We start from the raw sequence: 19,382 nt of genomic DNA, 5'->3' as shown, positions 1-19,382 counted from the left end.
AGATCTAGTGTTGGCTGCCCTTACATTGCATAATTTCCTCAGAAGTGGGTCTTCAAAGCATATATATTGCCCAAAAGGTCTGGCTGATGAATGTGACCCCCTGACAGGAGAGCAAATTCCAGGTCTTTGGGAAAAAGATGCAAGTAGTAGTCTTGTAAGCTTCACTCCACCTTCCCATGGTAATAATTCATCAACCAATGCAAAAAAGGTCCGGGAAACCTTTACCGAATACTTTTGTAATGAAGGCAGTGTACCTTGGCAATGGGAGCGATGTTAGTTTAAAATGAATGGGGTCAGGCAATGTCTAGTGAACATATCTTGATAATTTATTTGTGTTAAACAAATTTAAATAAGTTATTATATAAATTAATAAACATTGTATGATATGCATGTATTTTCAAATGAATAATGTTGGGTAATGATTTAGCCTGTTAAGACTCTCAACTAAGACTGTTAATAATAATGTATATAAGTTACAAAATGTATCGGTCCAAATTGACTGGAAAATGAAAAATTTAATTATATTCAACACAACAGTTAAATTCAACACAACAGTTAAAAACTGCAAACCTTTCAACTTATTTGTTGTTGTGCCCATGCATAAAGAGACGAGATAGGGGCACTGCCATTATAATCAAATGTGTCTGGTTGATTAAAAGAAGATATTGCTGGATTTACACCAGCAGAAACATTTGGCACATATTCTAACTCAAACAGAACATCTACTATGCGTTTTTCAGCAACAGCTCTTGTTTTTGCATCAAACCTTGCTAATTTTTCAGCAACATAACTTCCAAAACTTGAGCTGACATCTCTTGGATCCTCTGGTTTCTTTAATACTCGAATGCATTCCTTCCATAATTCTTGTTTGGTTGATTCCATCTGGCTCTTGCTTTTTTTGGTTTGACTTTTTGTTGCAGTTTTGTTTACTGGCTCCTGGGCATTATCATTGCCTTCCTTCTTGCCCACCAAATCATCAATCTCATCTTTTTTCATTGTGTCTCTACTCTGCCTGGCATGCATAACAGGGACCAGAAACTGTAATGAATCCCAGAAAATCCATGTTGGTGTAAAAAGCTCATCTGTACCTTGGCCCGACTTCACTGAGGTCTTCTTTTTTATATTTTGTCCCAATACTTGCCTTAATGAAGTAAGCTGGGAACTTATCTCTTTCCACGGCCTACCAAGGATATTCTTTAAAAATAATAGGACGAAAATAAACAATTACATGGTAGTAGCTGGAGCTGTAATAATTCAATTTTCCAGCGATTTTTTATCATAAACACCGAAACAATTTTATAACCTACTTCAATTTCTCCCTTTGCTTTCGTCGTCTTTTCCCTGTTGTGATATTCTGAAGTGAAAACATCCCATAAGCAAGGTCGCGCCTCGTAGAGATCGATAAGTCGAGAAATTTCATCATTACTCCACTTCGTTTTGTTATTTTTTACGTTGTTTTCAGAAGATTTCTTTTTTTTTTCTTTTCGGCGCTTATTTGTAGCTTCTTCACTGTCTGTATCATTGCCCGAACCTTCACTTGAAGAGGACACGTAATTCTTCCTTTTTTTCTTTTTCTTTGATTCAGAGGCAACGATTTGAACATCGTTTGCCTCGGACTTTTCCTGAGCAGTGTCAGAAAAATGCTCAGGAACGTCGGCCATTTTGCACTATTGTTCTGTCACTAGTCAGAGTCTAGTCTGCTACCAAATGCAAACCGCTGGCGGTTTTGCAACTCTCATCAACTCTCATGACCGATCAAACGCGCCCAAACTCTCATCAACTCTCAACAAAATTTGAACCAGTTCAAAGTCGATGAGAGTCGATGAGAGTGCACGAGAGTGTACGAGAGTTCGCGGTCAAACGCAAGCGAGAGTTGCAACTCTCATCAACTCTCATCAACTATCATTCTCGTTTGACCAGGGCTTTAGTTTAGTTTAGGTTTCCTCCTGTAGTAACACTGGATCAATAAGAGATGATCCTTACTGGACCTCTAGGAAGAACAGTTTAGAACTGATAGAGTTATCCAGTATGAAATAAAGTTAGTTTAGTTTAGGTTTCCTCCTGTAGTAACACTGGATCAATAAGAGATGATCCTTACTGGACCTCTAGGAAGAACAGTTTAGAACTGATAGAGTTATCCAGTATGAAATAAAGTTAGTTTAGTTTAGGTTTCCTCCTGTAGTAACACTGGATCAATAAGAGATGATCCTTACTGGACCTCTAGGAAGAACAGTTTAGAACTGATTGAGTTATCCAGTATGAAATAAAGTTAGTTTAGTTTAGGTTTCCTCCTGTAGTAACACTGGATCAATAAGAGATGATCCTTACTGGATCTCTAGGAAGAACAGTTTAAAACTGATAGAACTATCCAGTATAAATAAAGTTAGTTTAGTTTGGGTTTGAAGGGTGTGATTTTAATTTAGTAATCTAGCTTTAAAACTATCGCAGCATCGTCAGCACTTTTGAAAGTGTAAATTCGCATTTTAATAGAACAAGTTAAAGCTTTTAGAGTCGACTTTAATTACTGCAAAATAACATTAAATGCTCGTGTTATTTTACTGAAGATAAACTAAAAATATCAGAATTCACAATTCAGAAGAACATTTGATTCGGCACCAGCTCTCTCTCTCGGCTCGAGACATTTTCAAATTCATTTTTGGAAACACCGCAGCAAATTCCAGGAATTCCTGAGTGGTCCTGACAGGAAAGGACGCACCTTATGCAAACACTTTAAAAGGAAGAGATATTTGTCTTCAAAAACTGATCATTTTGGAGAAGATTTCGAAAAAATACAAACACAGACTTCTCCAAGAACGAACACTGTATCTATATTGAGTCTATACAGCGAGGTTTATACTACAGAGCGACAAAAAACACAGAACTTGCTTTATTATTACGACACAAGAACGACGTGAAATATGGCTTCATATATACAAGGCTACGATGAAGAAAGGTTTGTGGACAAAATCAATCAAAATTTCCTTTGTCAGATTTGCTTCAACGTCTTGAAAGAGCCGGTTATGTGTTCGAGAAACCAGCATTCTTTTTGCCGTTGTTGTATTACGAAACATCTGGAAAATTCCCAAACATGCCCAACGTGTGCTGATGAACTGACCGTAGAGACTTTAGCCGAAGCACAACGAATTGTACAAGATTTTTTAAATGAATCGAAAATTCGTTGCGTTTACATCGACAGAGGTTGTCAAGAAGTTGTAGAAGTGCAGCATCTCGACCGCCATGAAGATACATGTGGATATACACCAGCCGTTTGTACAAACCAAGGCTGTGGTTTAATTGTCAACAAGCGTGATCTTATTCACCATGAAAGTGAAGTCTGTGAATTCCGAAAGTTGAAGTGTCACTCGTGCGGAGAAATAACCAAAACTTTGGCAGATATGGAGGAAAGAATTGCGAATATCGAGAAGAATAATGTAACAATTGGAACTAAAATAACAAATTTGGACAAAAACACGACAGATATAAAAGCAGATATGGAAGTAAAACTCGAAGCGGTTAACAACAAAGTCGATGGATTGCAAACAGCTTTGGTCAGAGCTTTTGATGAAATGAAGGACGTTCTTATCAGGATGGAGGGCAAGAAAGAAGAAAACACAAGAAAAGTAATAAATAGACCAAGTGGTGATAAGGAAAATATAATTGTTGCTGGAGGTTTAGGAACTAAATATGTAGAGATGTTTAACTGGCGTCAAAGAACATGGTCGCCATTACAATCAATGCCAAAGGATCATTGTGCAGCAACTTCATTTATTTATAACAATCATATGACTATAGCTGGGGGTCGCTGTGGTTGGTCTGACATTGTTGATGATATGATTAGAATGAATATTGACCTAAACCCTGATCTCTCAACACACTGGAGTGACTGTCCTGTTAAACTACCTGATACGTTGAGATGCCACAGCAGTGTGCTGTATAATGATCAGTTGATAGTCTCTGGAGGTGATAATGAAAATGGTTCATCTGACTTGATCAGATCAGTCCAGCTTGTTCCTCCCTATACTGTGAAAACCTTATCAAGAATGCCAGAACCAAGACAAGATCACAGCATGGAAATATTTGATGATAATTTGTTGATAGTTGGTGGATGTACAACTGGCAGTTACAAAGACAACCTCAGCAGTGTTGTACTGTACGATATAAAGAAGAATGAGCTGAAACAGTTGTCACCACTGCCGTATGAAGTGAGTCTCATGGCAACTGTGAGATGGGGAGACAACATTGTTGTTATTGGTGGTTTTGACAATCATGGCAACACATTAAATACAGTTATCATTTACAATGTCAAGACAGAACAAAGTCACATGCTGCCATCAATGAGATGTAAGAGAAGTGCATGTACTGCAGTTGTTATTGAAAACAACATTGTAGTCCTGGGAGGATCTTATAAGCAAGGAAAGCTGAAGTCAGTTGAAGGTTTCAACTTTGAAAGGTATTCTTGGGAAGAACTTCCAGAAATGTCTGAAAAAAGATGCTGGCACACTGCTGTTGTTGTGTGAACAATATGTAAGGTATTAAGTGAAAACTCCTAACATATTATGAACAATTGAACTATAAGATTTTCACAACGTTATGGAAATAGATTGTAGCATTCTAAGTTCATTGTAAGACATATACTGAATTGTACATGAAATAAAAGAATTCAAACAATAATTAGATGCATGAGTGAAAAAAATTGATTAAATATTGACCATGTTGGATCAGAGTTATTAGTTTCTATTAACTGCGGTTTGGATTTAAAAAATTCAACTTTCCTAGAAGCATAAATATTTCTGAGAGGAGACATAAAATGAAAGGGTAAACTTACGATATTTCAGAGCATGTGATGCAGGGAATATTTCTGATGTTAGATTTCAACATTGATAATGGCGCCTGTTCATCTCTACCATGATGTTTCCTCAAGTAAGAACAAAGATTGTGGATTCACCGTTTAAGTATGTTTCCTCCTGTAGTAACACTGCATCGATCAATAAGAGATGATCCTTACTGGACCTCTAGGAAGAAAAGTTAAGAACTGATAGAGTTATCCAGTATAAATAAAGTTAGTTTAGTTTAGGTTTCCTCCTGTAGTAACACTGGATCAATAAGAGATGATCCTTACTGGACTTCTAGGAAGAACAGTTTAGAACTGATAGAGTTATCCAGTATAAATAAAGTTAGTTTAGTTTAGGTTTCCTCCTGTAGTAACACTGGATCAATAAGAGATGATCCTTACTGGACCTCTAGGAAGAACAGTTTAGAACTGATAGAGTTATCCAGTATAAATAAAGTTAGTTTAGTTTAGGTTTCCTCCTGTAGTAACACTGGATCAATAAGAGATGATCCTTACTGAACCTCTAGGAAGAACAGTTTAGAACTGATAAAGCTATACAGGCAGTTAAATATGCAAACATTTATTATAAAAACAAGATTAAAAAGGAGTTACATCTTAAAACATTGAAAATTTTATACGTGTTACATCTTATGTAGGTTATATGAGAACATTAACACCAGAATATCTATATATTGTTAGTACAAACATTGAACAGAGTGAGACAGATAACGTAAGATTAAAAATCGCGTATTGCCTTAAATCCTAACTAAACTGTGTAAATATTTTCCAAAGTCAAATCATCGTTCTTCGTCCATTAACGGCTGCTTTGAAGAGTCTCCGTGCGACCCTAAAATATGGAGACGATATGATTAGATTTGCCATGAAATAATTTCCCTAATGTTCGGTTAGTGACACCAGTAAAAGTTTCTGAACTTTGTGATCACGTGAATGACATACCTCCATCATGCGGAAAGGACGTGTTTATTTTATCCATGACGTCACGTAGCTCAGGGTCTTGTATACCTCGAGAACCTGTGACCAGCGGTTTTCTTTCACCATCGTTGTCACTATCGCTTGCCGTGGCGTCACCATGGTAACCAGGTTTCTTGACTGAACCAGATGAGGACGCTGGAGTCATCCGCGACCCTGATCTTTCAGACGGCTGGGAATAAAGTTTAGAATCAATAAAGTTATCCATGAATAAAGTTAGTTTAGTTTAGGTTTCCTCCTGTAGTAACACTGGATCAATAAGAGATGATCCTTACTGGACCTCTAGCAAGAACAGTTTAGAACTGATAGAGCTATCCAGTATAAATAAAGTTAGTTTGAATCTCGAAACCAGAGCCCGCGATCCATCGGGGGAAAGAGAGTTAGTTTAGTTTTTAATTCGGCACCAGCTCTCTCCCTCTGCTCACGATATTTTTAAATTTATTTGTGGAAACACCGCAGCAAATTCCAAGAATTCCTGACAGCAAATGATGCATTTTACGCAAACACTTTATGAGGAAGAGATATTTGTCTTCATAAACTGATCATTTTGGAGAAGATTTTGAGAAAATACAAACGAAGACTTCTCTAAGAACGAACACTGTATCTATATTCAGTCTATACAGCGAGGTTTATACTACAGAGCGACAAACAACACAGAACTTGCTTTATTATTACGACACAAGAACGACGTGAAATATGGCTTCATATATACAAGGCTACGACGAAGAAAGGTTTGTGGACAAAATCAATCAAAATTTTCATTGCAAGATTTGCTTCAACGTCTTGAAAGAGCCGGTTATGTGTTCGAGAAACCAGCATTCTTTTTGCCGTTGTTGTATTACGAAACATCTGGAAAATTCTCAAACATGCCCAACGTGTGCTGATGAACTGACCGTAGAGACTTTGGCCGAAGCACCACGAATTGTACAAGATTTTTTAAATGAATCGAAAATTCGTTGCGTTTACATCGACAAAGGTTGTCAAGAAGTTGTAGAAGTGCAGCATCTCGACCGCCATGAAGATACATGTGGATATACACCAGCCGTTTGTACAAACCAAGGCTGTGGTTTAATTGTCAACAAGCGTGATCTTATTCACCATGAAAGTGAAGTCTGTGAATTCCGAAAGTTGAAGTGTCACTCGTGCGGAGAAATAACGAAAACTTTGGCAGATATGGAGGAAAGAATGGCGAATATCGAGAAGAATAATGTAACAATTGGAACTAAAATAACAAATTTGGAGAAAAACGTTGCCACTGTTGCGAATATCGAGAAAAAGATTGAGAAAAATACCGCAGATATAAAAGCAGATATGGAAGGAAAACTCGAAGCGGTTAACAACAAAGTCGATGGATTGAAAACAGCTTTGGTCAGAGCTTTTGATGAAATGAAGGACGTTCTTATCACGATGGAGGGCAAGAAAGTAGAAAACACAAGAAAAGTAAGAAATAGACCAAGTGGTGATAAGGAAAATATAATTGTTGCTGGAGGTCGTTTGACTAACTCTGTAGAGATGTTTAACTGGCGTCAAAGAACATGGTCGCCATTACAATCAATGCCAAAGAATCGTTATGGAGCGACTTCATTTATTTATAACAATCATATGACTATAGCTGGGGGTGGCTGTCCTCGGTCTGGCATTGTTGATGATATGATTAGAATGAATATTGATCCAAACCCTGATCTCTCAACACACTGGAGTGACTGTCCTGTTAAACTACCTGATAAGTTGGGATACCACAGCAGTGTGCTGTATAATGATCAGTTGATAGTCTCTGGAGGTTATAATGGAAATCGTTCATCAGACTTGATCAGATCAGTCCAGCTTGTTCCTCTCTATACTGTGAAGACCTTATCAAGAATGCCAAAACCAAGACGATGTCACAGGATGGAAATATTTGATGATAATTTGTTGATAGTTGGTGGATGTACAACTGACCGTTGCAAAGACAACCTCAGGAGTGTCGTACTGTACGATCTAAAGAAGAATAAGCTGAAACAGTTGTCACCACTGCCGTATGAAGTGAGTCGCATGGCAACTGTGAGATGGGGAGACAACATTGTTGTTATTGGTGGTGTTGACAAAGATGACAAGACATTAGATAGAGTTATCATTTACAATGTCAAGACAGAACAAAGTCACATGCTGCCATCAATGAGATGTAAGAGGAAGGACTGTACTGCAGTTGTTATTGAAAACAACATTGTAGTCCTGGGAGGGTATAGTGAGGAAGGAAAGCTGAAGTCAGTTGAAGGTTTCAACTTTGAAAGGTATTCTTGGGAAGAACTTCCAGAAATGTCTAGAGGAAGATGGCTGCACACTGCTGTTGTTGTGTGAACAATATGTAAGGTATTAAGTGAAAACTCCTAACATATTATGAACATTTGAAAGGAACTATAAGATTTTCACAGTTATAGAATAGATATGAGCATTCTAAGTTGATTGTAAGACATATACTGATTTGTATTTTTGTGATTGAATTTAAATTGAGTCAGTTCTTGGAATTATATATTAAAGAACAATAACAAATGTATGAAATAGATATTTTCATTCAGGAAGGTTTAAAATGAAACATCAAATAAAATAATTCAAACAATAGGTAGGCGCATGAGTGAAAAAAATTGATTAAATATTTTGACCATGTTGGATCAGAGTTATTAGTTTCTATTAACTGCGGTTTGGATTTAAAAAATTCAACTTTCCTAGAAGCATAAATATTTCTGAGAGGAGACATAAAATGAAAGGGTAAACTTACGATATTTCAGAGCATGTGATGCAGGGAATATTTCTGATGTTAGATTTCAACATTGATAATGGTGCCTGTTCATCTCTACCATGATGTTCCCCACATTTGAAATAAAATTCCTATGAAAGAACAAGTTTTTAATTTTTATCAACAACCTGGTATGAATTGTCTGCATTTATGATTTTACTCATCAGTGGAAGAGTACTGCCAGTTAATGAGTTAACAAAACTATCTGTCAGTGTCTCTTGTTAACCCATTAGCTTGCAATGCACCTAGATGTGACCCACTATTGTATTTTAGGTATGATAGGTGAATAACTTACAGCTGTTTTTCCTTGACAGTTTGTATTGGATTCACATTGTCCCTGCATGCGGCCTTTGGTCAATACATCATTCCAACCATTTGGACCCTTGCAAGAAACCATAAATATTGTGTAAACAAGATGTTTGTTGACATTCAAAACCTTTCACAGCAAGCTTGTAAACAATTTTTAACAATGTCAACATTTTATAAAGTCTAAATATAAATCTGCTGGAGATTTTTTACAAGTTGTTTATAAGGAAACAGTAAATACCTGTGATAGAACAAAGCTTCCTTCCTTGCAATTTGAACATCGACATCGCAATTTTCCTCGTGTTAGTTTCTTGCAAGTTTTACAATAAACAAAGAAGAAACTTTGCTTGCCTGAGATGAGAGAGTATGAAAAATATGGATTATTAAAGAAACCCTGGTGTTAGAAAGAGCAGGGTTTTATATTCAAGGTGATCTGATATGGCGGGAAAGGACTAGTAGGAGTAGTTGTCATATAAAAATCCATTTTCTCGATTGAAACAACTTAATATCTCGTGAAATCTACTTTATTTCGGTTTCAAATTTCTATCACAGCTATAGTTCTTATAACTAAACATAATCGCAAAATTTTGAATGGTTTCATCAAGAATGATAAAAGATATAATCGATTAAACACTGCAGAATGGATTTCTATTTTCACAAACTTTCTGAGCGCTGATTGGCTGAAATATGAGCGCGAGATCACCTGACCATTGATGGAGTAATTAATAAAAGATTAGGAGGGTGAGATATATTATAAGACTTGTAGGGAGGGGTGATGGAGAAGGGGGGGACCACAGAAGGTTAAATTGTGCCTTGGAATTGTAGGGTACGTCAAGTAACCATAAAGATTGTGGATTCACAGTTTAGGTAAGTTTCCTCCTGTAGTAACACTGGATCAATAAGAGATGATCCTTACTGGACCTCTAGGAAGAACAGTTTAGAACTGATAGAACTATCCAGTATAAATAAAGTTAGTTTAGTTTAGGTTTCCTCCTGTAGTAACACTGGATCAATAAAAGATGATCCTTACTGGACCTCTAGGAAGAACAGTTTAGAACTGATAGAGTTATCCAGTATAAATAAAGTTAGTTTAGTTTAGGTTTCCTCCTGTAGTAACACTGGATCAATAAGAGATGATCCTTACTGGATCTCTAGGAAGAACAGTTTAAAACTGATAGAGCTATCCAGTATAAATAAAGTTAGTTTTGTTTAGGTTTCCTCCTGTAGTAACACTGGATCAATAAGAGATGATCCTTACTGGACCTCTAGGAAGAACAGTTTAGAACTGATAGAACTATCCAGTATAAATAAAGTTAGTTTAGTTTAGGTTTCCTCCTGTAGTAACACTGGATCAATAAAAGATGATTCTTACTGGACCTCTAGGAAGAACAGTTTAGAACTGATAGAGCTATCCAGTATAAATAAAGTTAGTTTAGTTTAGGTTTCCTCCTGTAGTAACACTGGATCAATAAAAGATGATTCTGGACCTCTAGGAAGAACAGTTTAGAACTGATAGAGCTGTCCAGTATAAATAAAGTTAGTTTAGTTTAGGTTTCCTCCTGTAGTAACACTGGGTTAATAAGAGATGATCCTTACTGGACCTCTAGGAAGAACAGTTTAGAACTGATAGTCTGATAGAGTTATCCAGTATGAAATAAAGTTAGTTTAGTTTAGGTTTCCTCCTGTAGTAACACTGGATCAATAAGAGATGATCCTTACTGGACCTCTAGGAAGAACAGTTTAGAACTGATAGAGCTATCCAGTATAAATAAAGTTAGTTTAGTTTAGGTTTCCTCCTGTAGTAACACTGGATCAATAAGAGATGATCCTTACTGGACCTGTAGGAAGAACAGTTTAGAACTCATAGAGCTATCCAGTATAAATAAAGTTAGTTTAGTTTAGGTTTCCTCCTGTAGTAACACTGGATCAATAAGAGATGATCCTTACTGGATCTCTAGGAAGAACAGTTTAGAACTGATAGAACTATCCAGTATAAATAAAGTTAGTTTAGTTTAGGTTTCCTACTGTAGTAACACTGGATCAATAAGAGATGATCCTTACTGGACCTCTAGGAAGAACAGTTTAGAACTGATAGAGCTATCCAGTATAAATAAAGTTAGTTTAGTTTAGGTTTGAAGGATGTGATTTTAATTCAGTTTCTGGAAAAACGTCATGTTGTGCAAATGAAAGGGATTAAAACCAAAACAAAAGAAGTAAACAAAGCTCGCACATGCGTAGAAGCGACTGTAATCCAGTGAGCTCCACATATATCTGGAGCACTGAGCTATATAATAATTCCTGGAGGACCGGTTCGTCATTTTTCGGTAACTTCGCCGCCATCTTTTTGCACAAAAAAACATGGCGGATTTTGCCTTCTGCGCACTGCGCAGAAGTTTTGCTGACGCCATATGGTCCCCTTTGCCCAGGGTAATTACCACTGACCAGGCTCAAATCTGAGCCCGCTACGAGAGATGCTCCCCCCTGGTTTATCTAAACAACAGTATTTCCCCCCTGGTTTTTTATGAATATTTTTTTTGCCGTGAAACATGAATTGGAAACCTTGCTGTTTTGTATTTTTCGATTTATTTTTGTGCTACAAAGCGTTGCAATAAGGCGTTTATTTCAGTTCTATACAATCGTGGACGCTGTTTTGCGAATGCCAGAGAAAATATTAATATTAAAACGTAAAAAAAAATTGTGGACGAAGGATTTTTATATACGATTAGCTGACAGGTTATTTTATTTATTTATTTTCATTATTCATACATTTCTGTATAAAATTTTTGAAAATACTTGAATATTTTTCGAGTCTTGTCAGAAATTTGGATTATCTTTCGGATATCAATCGCCGACTAAAGGTTACCGGCAGAAAATATGTTGTTATGTGATGTTTTCCTTAGAACATCATGCTTATGCATATCAGCCCATAACTCAAGGAAAAAAAGGCCAAACCTCATGCAAGATGCTGGGCAGCTGATTATATAGTAATAGTACTTCAAGTCATTTGCATAGGATATTTTCATTCAGGTCATTATAGCTAGCCTAAGTTACCCCTATCTTACTGTATCCCAAGTAATGCATTTTCCAATCATAATCATATTCCAGATAATGCAAGGAAAGGCTATGGTAAATAACAAAAATTTTATTATAGTACCAACTACCAAGAAGAATATGGTACTAGTTGTGCTATTAAACAAATGTCTCATGAATTCATGAAAATGCAACTGAGCCTATTCATTCCTCCATTAGTCTATAATCTATTAACCTTCAATTCCTGATTAGCCCCATGATAATATTCCTTTGAATGGTGGGGAGGGTAAAACTGTCCAGAAGTTGCTGCAAATTGAAAACAAACTGCTCAGTCAATGCATGTCTGTATAAATTTATTTTCCATTTAAATAACTATCTTAACTATGACTAACAAAGTCAACATGGTAAAATTAACAGTTTAATGTTCCAGTAATTTGCAAAAAAGCCATCCCCAAATTCAATAGCATCTTCATCCTAAAAAAGAGAGATCAGACCAAGTTTAACTGTACTCAATAAAGTACACCCAGAGGACAGAGCCAGAGGGGAATAAAAACCATTGCAAACTGATTAACAATCAAGCTTGTAGCTTGATCAACAAGGTGCAAGATGCCAAGAAGTCTATTAAGCCATGATTATTGACTTTGCATTTGACAAGGCAAACAAGATAACATACTAGACTTTTAACAACCACTGTTGAAATCTGACAGTAAAATATTTTGTATCAGCACTCACACAGTCATCATGTTTAATGTTTTAAATTCATCTAAAGGATCAATAGAGAGACTAATAGATTCACTGGGAGGATTGAATATTGATTCATCTTAATTGTTTGGCTGAAAATACTCATGAGTTGGCATTAAATATGAGTGAAAGCTCCAGTGCAAATGCCATAAGAGTTCTATTCAAAAGCCAAAACTGGCAAGACATAGCCAAAACTCAAAAGATCAGTTATTGATCCTTTTTCATAAAGTATAGTTTTTCATAGCGTAACTAAGTCATGTACCATTGATCAAAAAGGCTGCACTCTGCAGCATATGTGCCGTTTTTAACATTAATTTCAAAAGAAATAAACTGCAACAGACGCTTTGGTAGTTGTCTATACCAAAGGCGAAAAACGAAAATGTTGTGAAAACCGGCTTACCTGAGGTAAAAATTGATATCCCGATAGGTGAATTAGGCCATTCACAGCATCATATGTAGAGCGAAAAATCACTTCTCCATTTAACTTGTTGAACAGGGAAAAAGAGTCTTTTTAGATGAAACGCGGAGAAAATATATGCCGAAAACAATACCGAAAACCAAAAATATTTTCATAAAAATCGGGAGGGTGATGGACACGTTTTTGACTTTGTATCGCGGTATGTCAGTGGTAATTACCATGGGCAAAGGGGACCATGTGGCGTCAGCAAAGCTGAAAATCCGCCATCTTTTTCGTTACACTTTTTGGTGGCGAGCCGGTCCTCCAGGAATTATTATATAGCTCAGTGATCTGGAGTAAGAACTTTGGGTGCAAAAAGTGAAGCCAAAGATGGCGGAAATTGAAGCGCTATAGTACGTCAGTTTCAGTCCCCTAACTCCCGCGGCCAAATATTTCTCATTGTTTTTGACCGGGAGTGACGGTTATCGAAACCCTCAGATTTTCGTGTTTTTCATCATTTTGAGAGCACAAGAATGGAAAAAAATTGATTCATTTTACTGAGAATCTATTTCTCTGCATCTACCCGATGTGGGTGCCGCATTTTCCGACTGTACGAGTGAGTAAATATGCATTTTTCGCCGTAAATTCAACTACGCATTTCAGATTTGTTTAATTTTGAGTTATTTTCATATATTTTCACCTTATGTTTTGAGTTTCTTGTTTCATTTTTGGTTTCGAAACGCTTTAAAACTAGTTGTCCTTTATTTTTTGGCCAGCTTTCCTAGCATAGGGCTTTTTTAAAGTTTTTTTTATACTTGCATTTTAAGTCTTGTTTATAATATAATCATATATTAGTCATATTTCAAACTCGTACGTTTTTCAGCATAATTTTCTTTCCTATTAATTTTTTACATGAATGAAAGCCTTATATAGATGAATTAAACTGAAAAAAGTTTTATTTATGTTTTTTGGGAAGCATATTCTGTGAGTAAATGTTGTGATTTGCGAAAAGCCGAAAACGTCAACAATCCACCACTCCTTAGCTTTCCTTGTAAGATATCGCTTATTTCTTTGTTAATTTAATTGAAATATAAAAGTATCTCAATACAAAGCATTAATATTATACCTTTCATTGAAATTCCCCTCATTTTTTACTCAAAAATATGAAAAAATAAAGTTAAACCGCGCACATAAGAGGACTGAAACTGACGTACTATAGCTCCTCAATATCCGCCATCTTTGGCTTCACTTTTTGGCCTCGCGGAAGTCTTAAGTTCTTACTCCAGATATATGTGGAGCTCACTGCTGTAATCTAGCTTTAAAACTATCGCAGCATCGTCAGCACTTTTGAAAGTGTAAATTCGCATTTTAATAGAACAAGTCAAAGCTTTAAGAGTCGACTGTAATTACTGCAAAATAACACTTCTCGTGTTATTTTACTGCAAATAAACTGAAAATATCGGAATTCAGAACAGTGGCGGCGCCAGGTCTGAAAATTTGGGGGGGCATTTGAGGGGCAAATTAATATTTTGGGGGGGCAAAATCCTTCAAACAGAAATCCATAAACCGGTGTGTAATAGATTACGATGTGTCAACAATTGACAGTCACGCCCATTTTATCCTGTAGCTATTTTGTATTTCAATTTATTACTATTAAATATTATCTTTTACGGCAATAATTTCCGCAGACATTTGAGAAAGGGGGGGCAAAATGGGGGGGGGCAGAAAAAAATATGGGGGGGCATTTGCCCCAGGGTTGGTAAGTTACTGAATAAATAAGCCAAACATTGTTATTGGCGGCCCTTTGATTCCTTTGTTTTAAACAAAGAAAACAAATGTTATGTTAATATATTTGGCTTATTTATTCATAAAATCTACCAACCCTGATTTGCCCCCCTTGCCCCCCCTTGGCGCCGCCACTGATTCAGAAGAATATTTAATTCCGCACCAGCTCTCTCTCTCTCGGCTCGAGACATTTTCAAATTCATGTTTGGAAACACCGCAGCAAACTCCAGGAATTCCTGAGTCCTGACAGGAAAGGACGCGCCTTATGCAAACACTTTATAAGGTACAGATATTTGTCTTCAAAAACTGATCATTTTGGAGAAGATTTTGAGAAAATTCAAACACAGAAATCTTCAAGAACGAACACTGTATCTATATTCAGTCTATACAGCGAGGTTTATACTACAGAGCGACAAACAACACAGAACTTGCTTTATTATTACGACACAAGAACGACGTGAAATATGGCTTCATATATACAAGGCTACGATGAAGAAAGGTTTGTGGACAAAATCAATCAAAATTTCCTCTGTCGGATTTGCTTCAACGTTCTGAAAGAGCCGGTTATGTGTTCGAGAAACCAGCATTCTTTTTGCCGTTGTTGTATTACGAAACATCTGGAAAATTCTCAAACATGTCCAACGTGTGCTGATGAACTGACCGTAGAGACTTTGGCCGAAGCACCACGAATTGTACAAGATTTTTTAAATGAATCGAAAATTCGTTGCGTTTACATCGACAGAGGTTGTCAAGAAGTTGTAGAAGTGCAGCATCTTGACCGCCATGAAGATACATGTGGATATACACCAGCCGTTTGTACAAACCAAGGCTGTGGTTTAATTGTCAACAAGCGTGATCTTATTCACCATGAAAGTGAAGTCTGTGAATTCCGAAAGTTAAAGTGTCACTCGTGCGGAGAAATGACCAAAACTTTGGCAGATATCGAGGAAAGAATGGCGAAGAATAATCAAACTATTGAAACTAAAATGACAAATTTAGAGAAAAACGTTGCCACTGTTGCGAATATCGAGAAAAACACGGCAGATATAAAAGCAGATATGGAAGGAAAACACGAAGCGGTTAACAACAAAGTCGATGGATTGAAAACAGCTTTGGTCAGAGCTTTTGATGAAATGAAGGACGTTCTTATCACGATGGAGGGCAAGATAGAAGAAAACACAAGAAAAGTAATAAATAGACCAAGTGGTGATAAGGAAAATATAATTGTTGCTGGAGGTGATTGGACTAACTCTGTAGAGATGTTTAACTGGCGTCAAAGAACATGGTCGCCATTAAAATCAATCCCAAAGAAACGTTATGGAGCAACTTCATTTATTTATAACAATCATATGACTATAGCTGGGGGTTACTGTGATGGGCCTGCCTTTGTTGATGATATGATTAGAATGAATATTGATCCAAACCCTGATCTCTCAACACACTGGAGTGACTGTCCTGTTAAACTACCTGATAAGTTGAAATACCACAGCAGTGTGCTGTATAATGATGAGTTGATAGTCTCTGGAGGTCATAATAGAAATGGTTCATCTGACGTGATCAAAGCAGTCCAGCTTGTTCCTCCCTATACTGTGAAGACCTTATCAAGAATGCCAGAACCAAGACAACTTCACAGCATGGAAATATTTGATGATAATTTGTTGATAGTTGGTGGAAGAACAATTGATCATTATAAAGACAACCTCAGCAGTGTCGTACTGTATGATATAAAGAAGAATGAGCTGAAACAGTTGTCACCACTGCCGTATGAAGTGAGTGATATGGCAACTGTGAGATGGGGAGACAACATTGTTGTTATTGGTGGTGTTGACAAACATTGCAAGAGATTAGATACAGTTATCATTTACAATGTCAAGACAGGACAAAGTCACATGCTGCCATCAATGAGATGTAAGAGGAGGGGATGTACTGCAGTTGTTATTGAAAACAGCATTCTAGTCCTTGGAGGGTCCAATGAGCGACATCAATCTGTGAAGTCAGTTGAAGGTTTCAACTTTGAAAGGTATTCTTGGGAAGAACTTCCAGAAATGTCTGAAGCAAGATTGTGGCACACTGCTGTTGTTGTGTGAACAATATGTAAGGTATTAAGTGAAAACTTCTAACATATTATGAACAATTGAAATGAACTATAAGATTTTCACAAAGTTATAGAAATAGATTGTAGCATTCTAAGTTGATTGTCAGACATATATACTGATTTGTATTTTTTTGATTGAATTTAAATTCAGTCAGTTCTGAGATTTATATATTAAAGAGCAATGACAAATGTGTGAAATAGATATTTCCATTCAGGAAAGTTTAAAATGAAACATCAAATAAAATAATTCAAACAATAGATAGGTGCATGAGTGAAAAAATTGATTAAATATTGACCATGTTGGATCAGAGTTATTAGTTTCTATTCACTGCAGTTTGGATTTAAAAAATTCAACTTTCCTAGAAGGATAAATATTTCTGAGAGGAGACATAAAATGAAAGGGTAAACTTACGATGTTTCAGAGCATGTGATGCAGGGAATATTTCTGATGTTAGATTTCAACATTGATAATGGCGCTTGTTCATCTCTTCCATGATGTTTCCTCAAGTAACAATGAAGATTGTGGATTCACACTTTAGTTAAGTTTCCTCCTGTAGTAACACTGGATCAATAAGAGATGATCCTTACTGGACCTCTAGGAAGAACATTTTAGAACTGATAGAGCTATAGGAGCAATTAAATATGCAAACATTTATTATAAAAACAAGATTATAAAGGAGTTACATCTCAAAGCATTGAAAATTTTATACGTGTTACATCTTAAGCAGGTTATATGAGAACATTAACACCAGAATATATATATTGTTAGTACAAACATTGAACAGAGTCAGACAGATAACGTAAGGTTAAAAATCGCGTATTGCCTTAAATCCTAACTAAACTGTGTAAATATTTTCCAAAGTCAAATCATCGTTCTTCGCCCATTAATGGCTGCTTTGAGGAGTCTCCGTGCGATCCTAAAAAATGGAGACGATATGATTAGATTTGCCATGAAATAATTTGCCTAATGTTCGGTTAGTGAGACCAGTAAAAGTCTCTGAACTTTGTGATCACGTGAATGACATACCTCCATCATGCGGAAAGGACGTGTTTATTTTATCCATGACGTCACGTAGCTCCGGGTCTTGTATACCTCGAGAACCTGTGACCAGCGGTTTTCTTTCACCATCGTTGTCACTATCGCTTGCCGTGGCGTCACCATGGTAACCAGGTTTCTTGACTGAACCAGATGAGGACGCTGGAGTCATTCGCGATCCTGATCTTTCAGACGGCTGGGAATAAAGTTTAGAATTCATAGAGTTATCCAGTATAAATAAAGTTAGTTTAGTTTAGGTTTCCTCCTGTAGTAACACTGGATCAATAAGAGATGATCCTTACTGGACCTCTAGGAAGAACAGTTTAGAACTGATAGAGCTATCCAGTATAAATAAAGTTAGTTTAGTTTAGTTTCCTCCTGCAGTAACACTGGATCAATAAGAGATGATCCTTACTGGACCTCTAGGAAGAACAGTTTAGAGCTGATAGAGCTATCCAGTATAAATAAAGTTAGTTTAGTTAGGTTTCTTCCTTTAGTAACACTGGATCACTAGGAGATGATCCTTACTGGACCTCTAGGAAGAACAGTTTAGAACTGATAGAGCTATCCAGTATAAATAAAGTTAGTTTAGTTTAGGTTTCCTCCTGTAGTAACACTGGATCAGTAAGAGATGATCCTTACTGGACCTCTAGGAAGAAAAATCAACATTTACCTGTTCAAGCAATTGTTTCAGCTTCGTCAACTGTTGTTGCAATTGGCGATTGTGATCCTCCAACACTTTGACACGCGATTCATGACGTGATCTGTGCTGACGTAGCAACTTGATCTCGTTCATGACGTCATTCTCACGATCTTGTCCCGAGTGAGGATCGTCGCGACTCGTCGTCAACGATTTTAACTGGCTGAGTTCTTCCATTAGGGTTCTATGAGAAAATTAAAAACATTTAGAAAAGTTCACGTTAATTTTCTTAGCGATTATCACAGCACGGTTTATTTAGAGGCAGGAAAACAGCCTTTCTGTTAAATAGGGACTTTTCGGGCACATGAAATAGTTTCTTTCATACTTGTTTTCATCTTGAAGATCAGTGATCGTCTTGTCCAAATCTTCTTTCTCTTCCTGGGCCAATTCCATCAGAATTTGGGTCGGGCTTCGCGGCTGCTAAATTAAGAATACATAACGATTAACTCATTAACTGACAGTACTCTTCCACTGATGAGTAAAATCATCTGACATTAGACAGAGTAAAATACTAAAGTAGGTCACATCTGGGTGCATTGCAAGCTAATGGGTTAACAAGAGACATTGACAGATAGTTTTGTTAACTTATTAACTGACAGTATTCTTCCACTGATGAGTAAAATCATCTGACATTAGACAGAGTAAAATACTAAAGTAGGTTACATCTGGGTGCATTGCAAGCTAATGCATTAACAAGA

General features: G+C 36.6%; 1 protein-coding gene across 16 annotated transcripts in view; it reads right to left on the bottom strand.

Annotated features, from left to right (window-relative positions):
- LOC114537661 (dystrophin-like) overlaps nt 1-19,382 on the bottom strand; it is an 88,692-nt gene that overhangs the window by 22,589 nt on the left and 46,721 nt on the right. For 2 of the 16 annotated variants that reach the window (XM_028558750.1, XM_028558758.1), the window contains 4 exons: nt 19,010-19,104; nt 18,658-18,868; nt 17,976-18,180; nt 17,712-17,865 (listed from right to left, as the gene is read on the bottom strand). The exons of 11 other annotated variants lie outside the window; for them this stretch is intronic. In XM_028558750.1, the coding sequence (XP_028414551.1) occupies nt 17,816-17,865; nt 17,976-18,180; nt 18,658-18,868; nt 19,010-19,104 (561 nt within the window). In that variant the 3' untranslated portion in view covers nt 17,712-17,815. Of the gene's footprint in view, nt 1-5,441; nt 5,679-5,788; nt 5,994-17,711; nt 17,866-17,975; nt 18,181-18,657; nt 18,869-19,009; nt 19,105-19,382 lie in introns of those variants that run through there. 3 more of the 16 variants (XM_028558755.1, XM_028558762.1, XM_028558753.1) reach the window with 2 other exon arrangements.

This window comes from Dendronephthya gigantea, unplaced genomic scaffold, assembly GCF_004324835.1.
Source record: "Dendronephthya gigantea isolate DGI-Jeju-01 unplaced genomic scaffold, DenGig_1.0 000161F, whole genome shotgun sequence".
Lineage (NCBI taxonomy): Eukaryota > Metazoa > Cnidaria > Anthozoa > Malacalcyonacea > Nephtheidae > Dendronephthya > Dendronephthya gigantea.
This window is presented reverse-complemented; position numbering and strand designations above follow the sequence as displayed.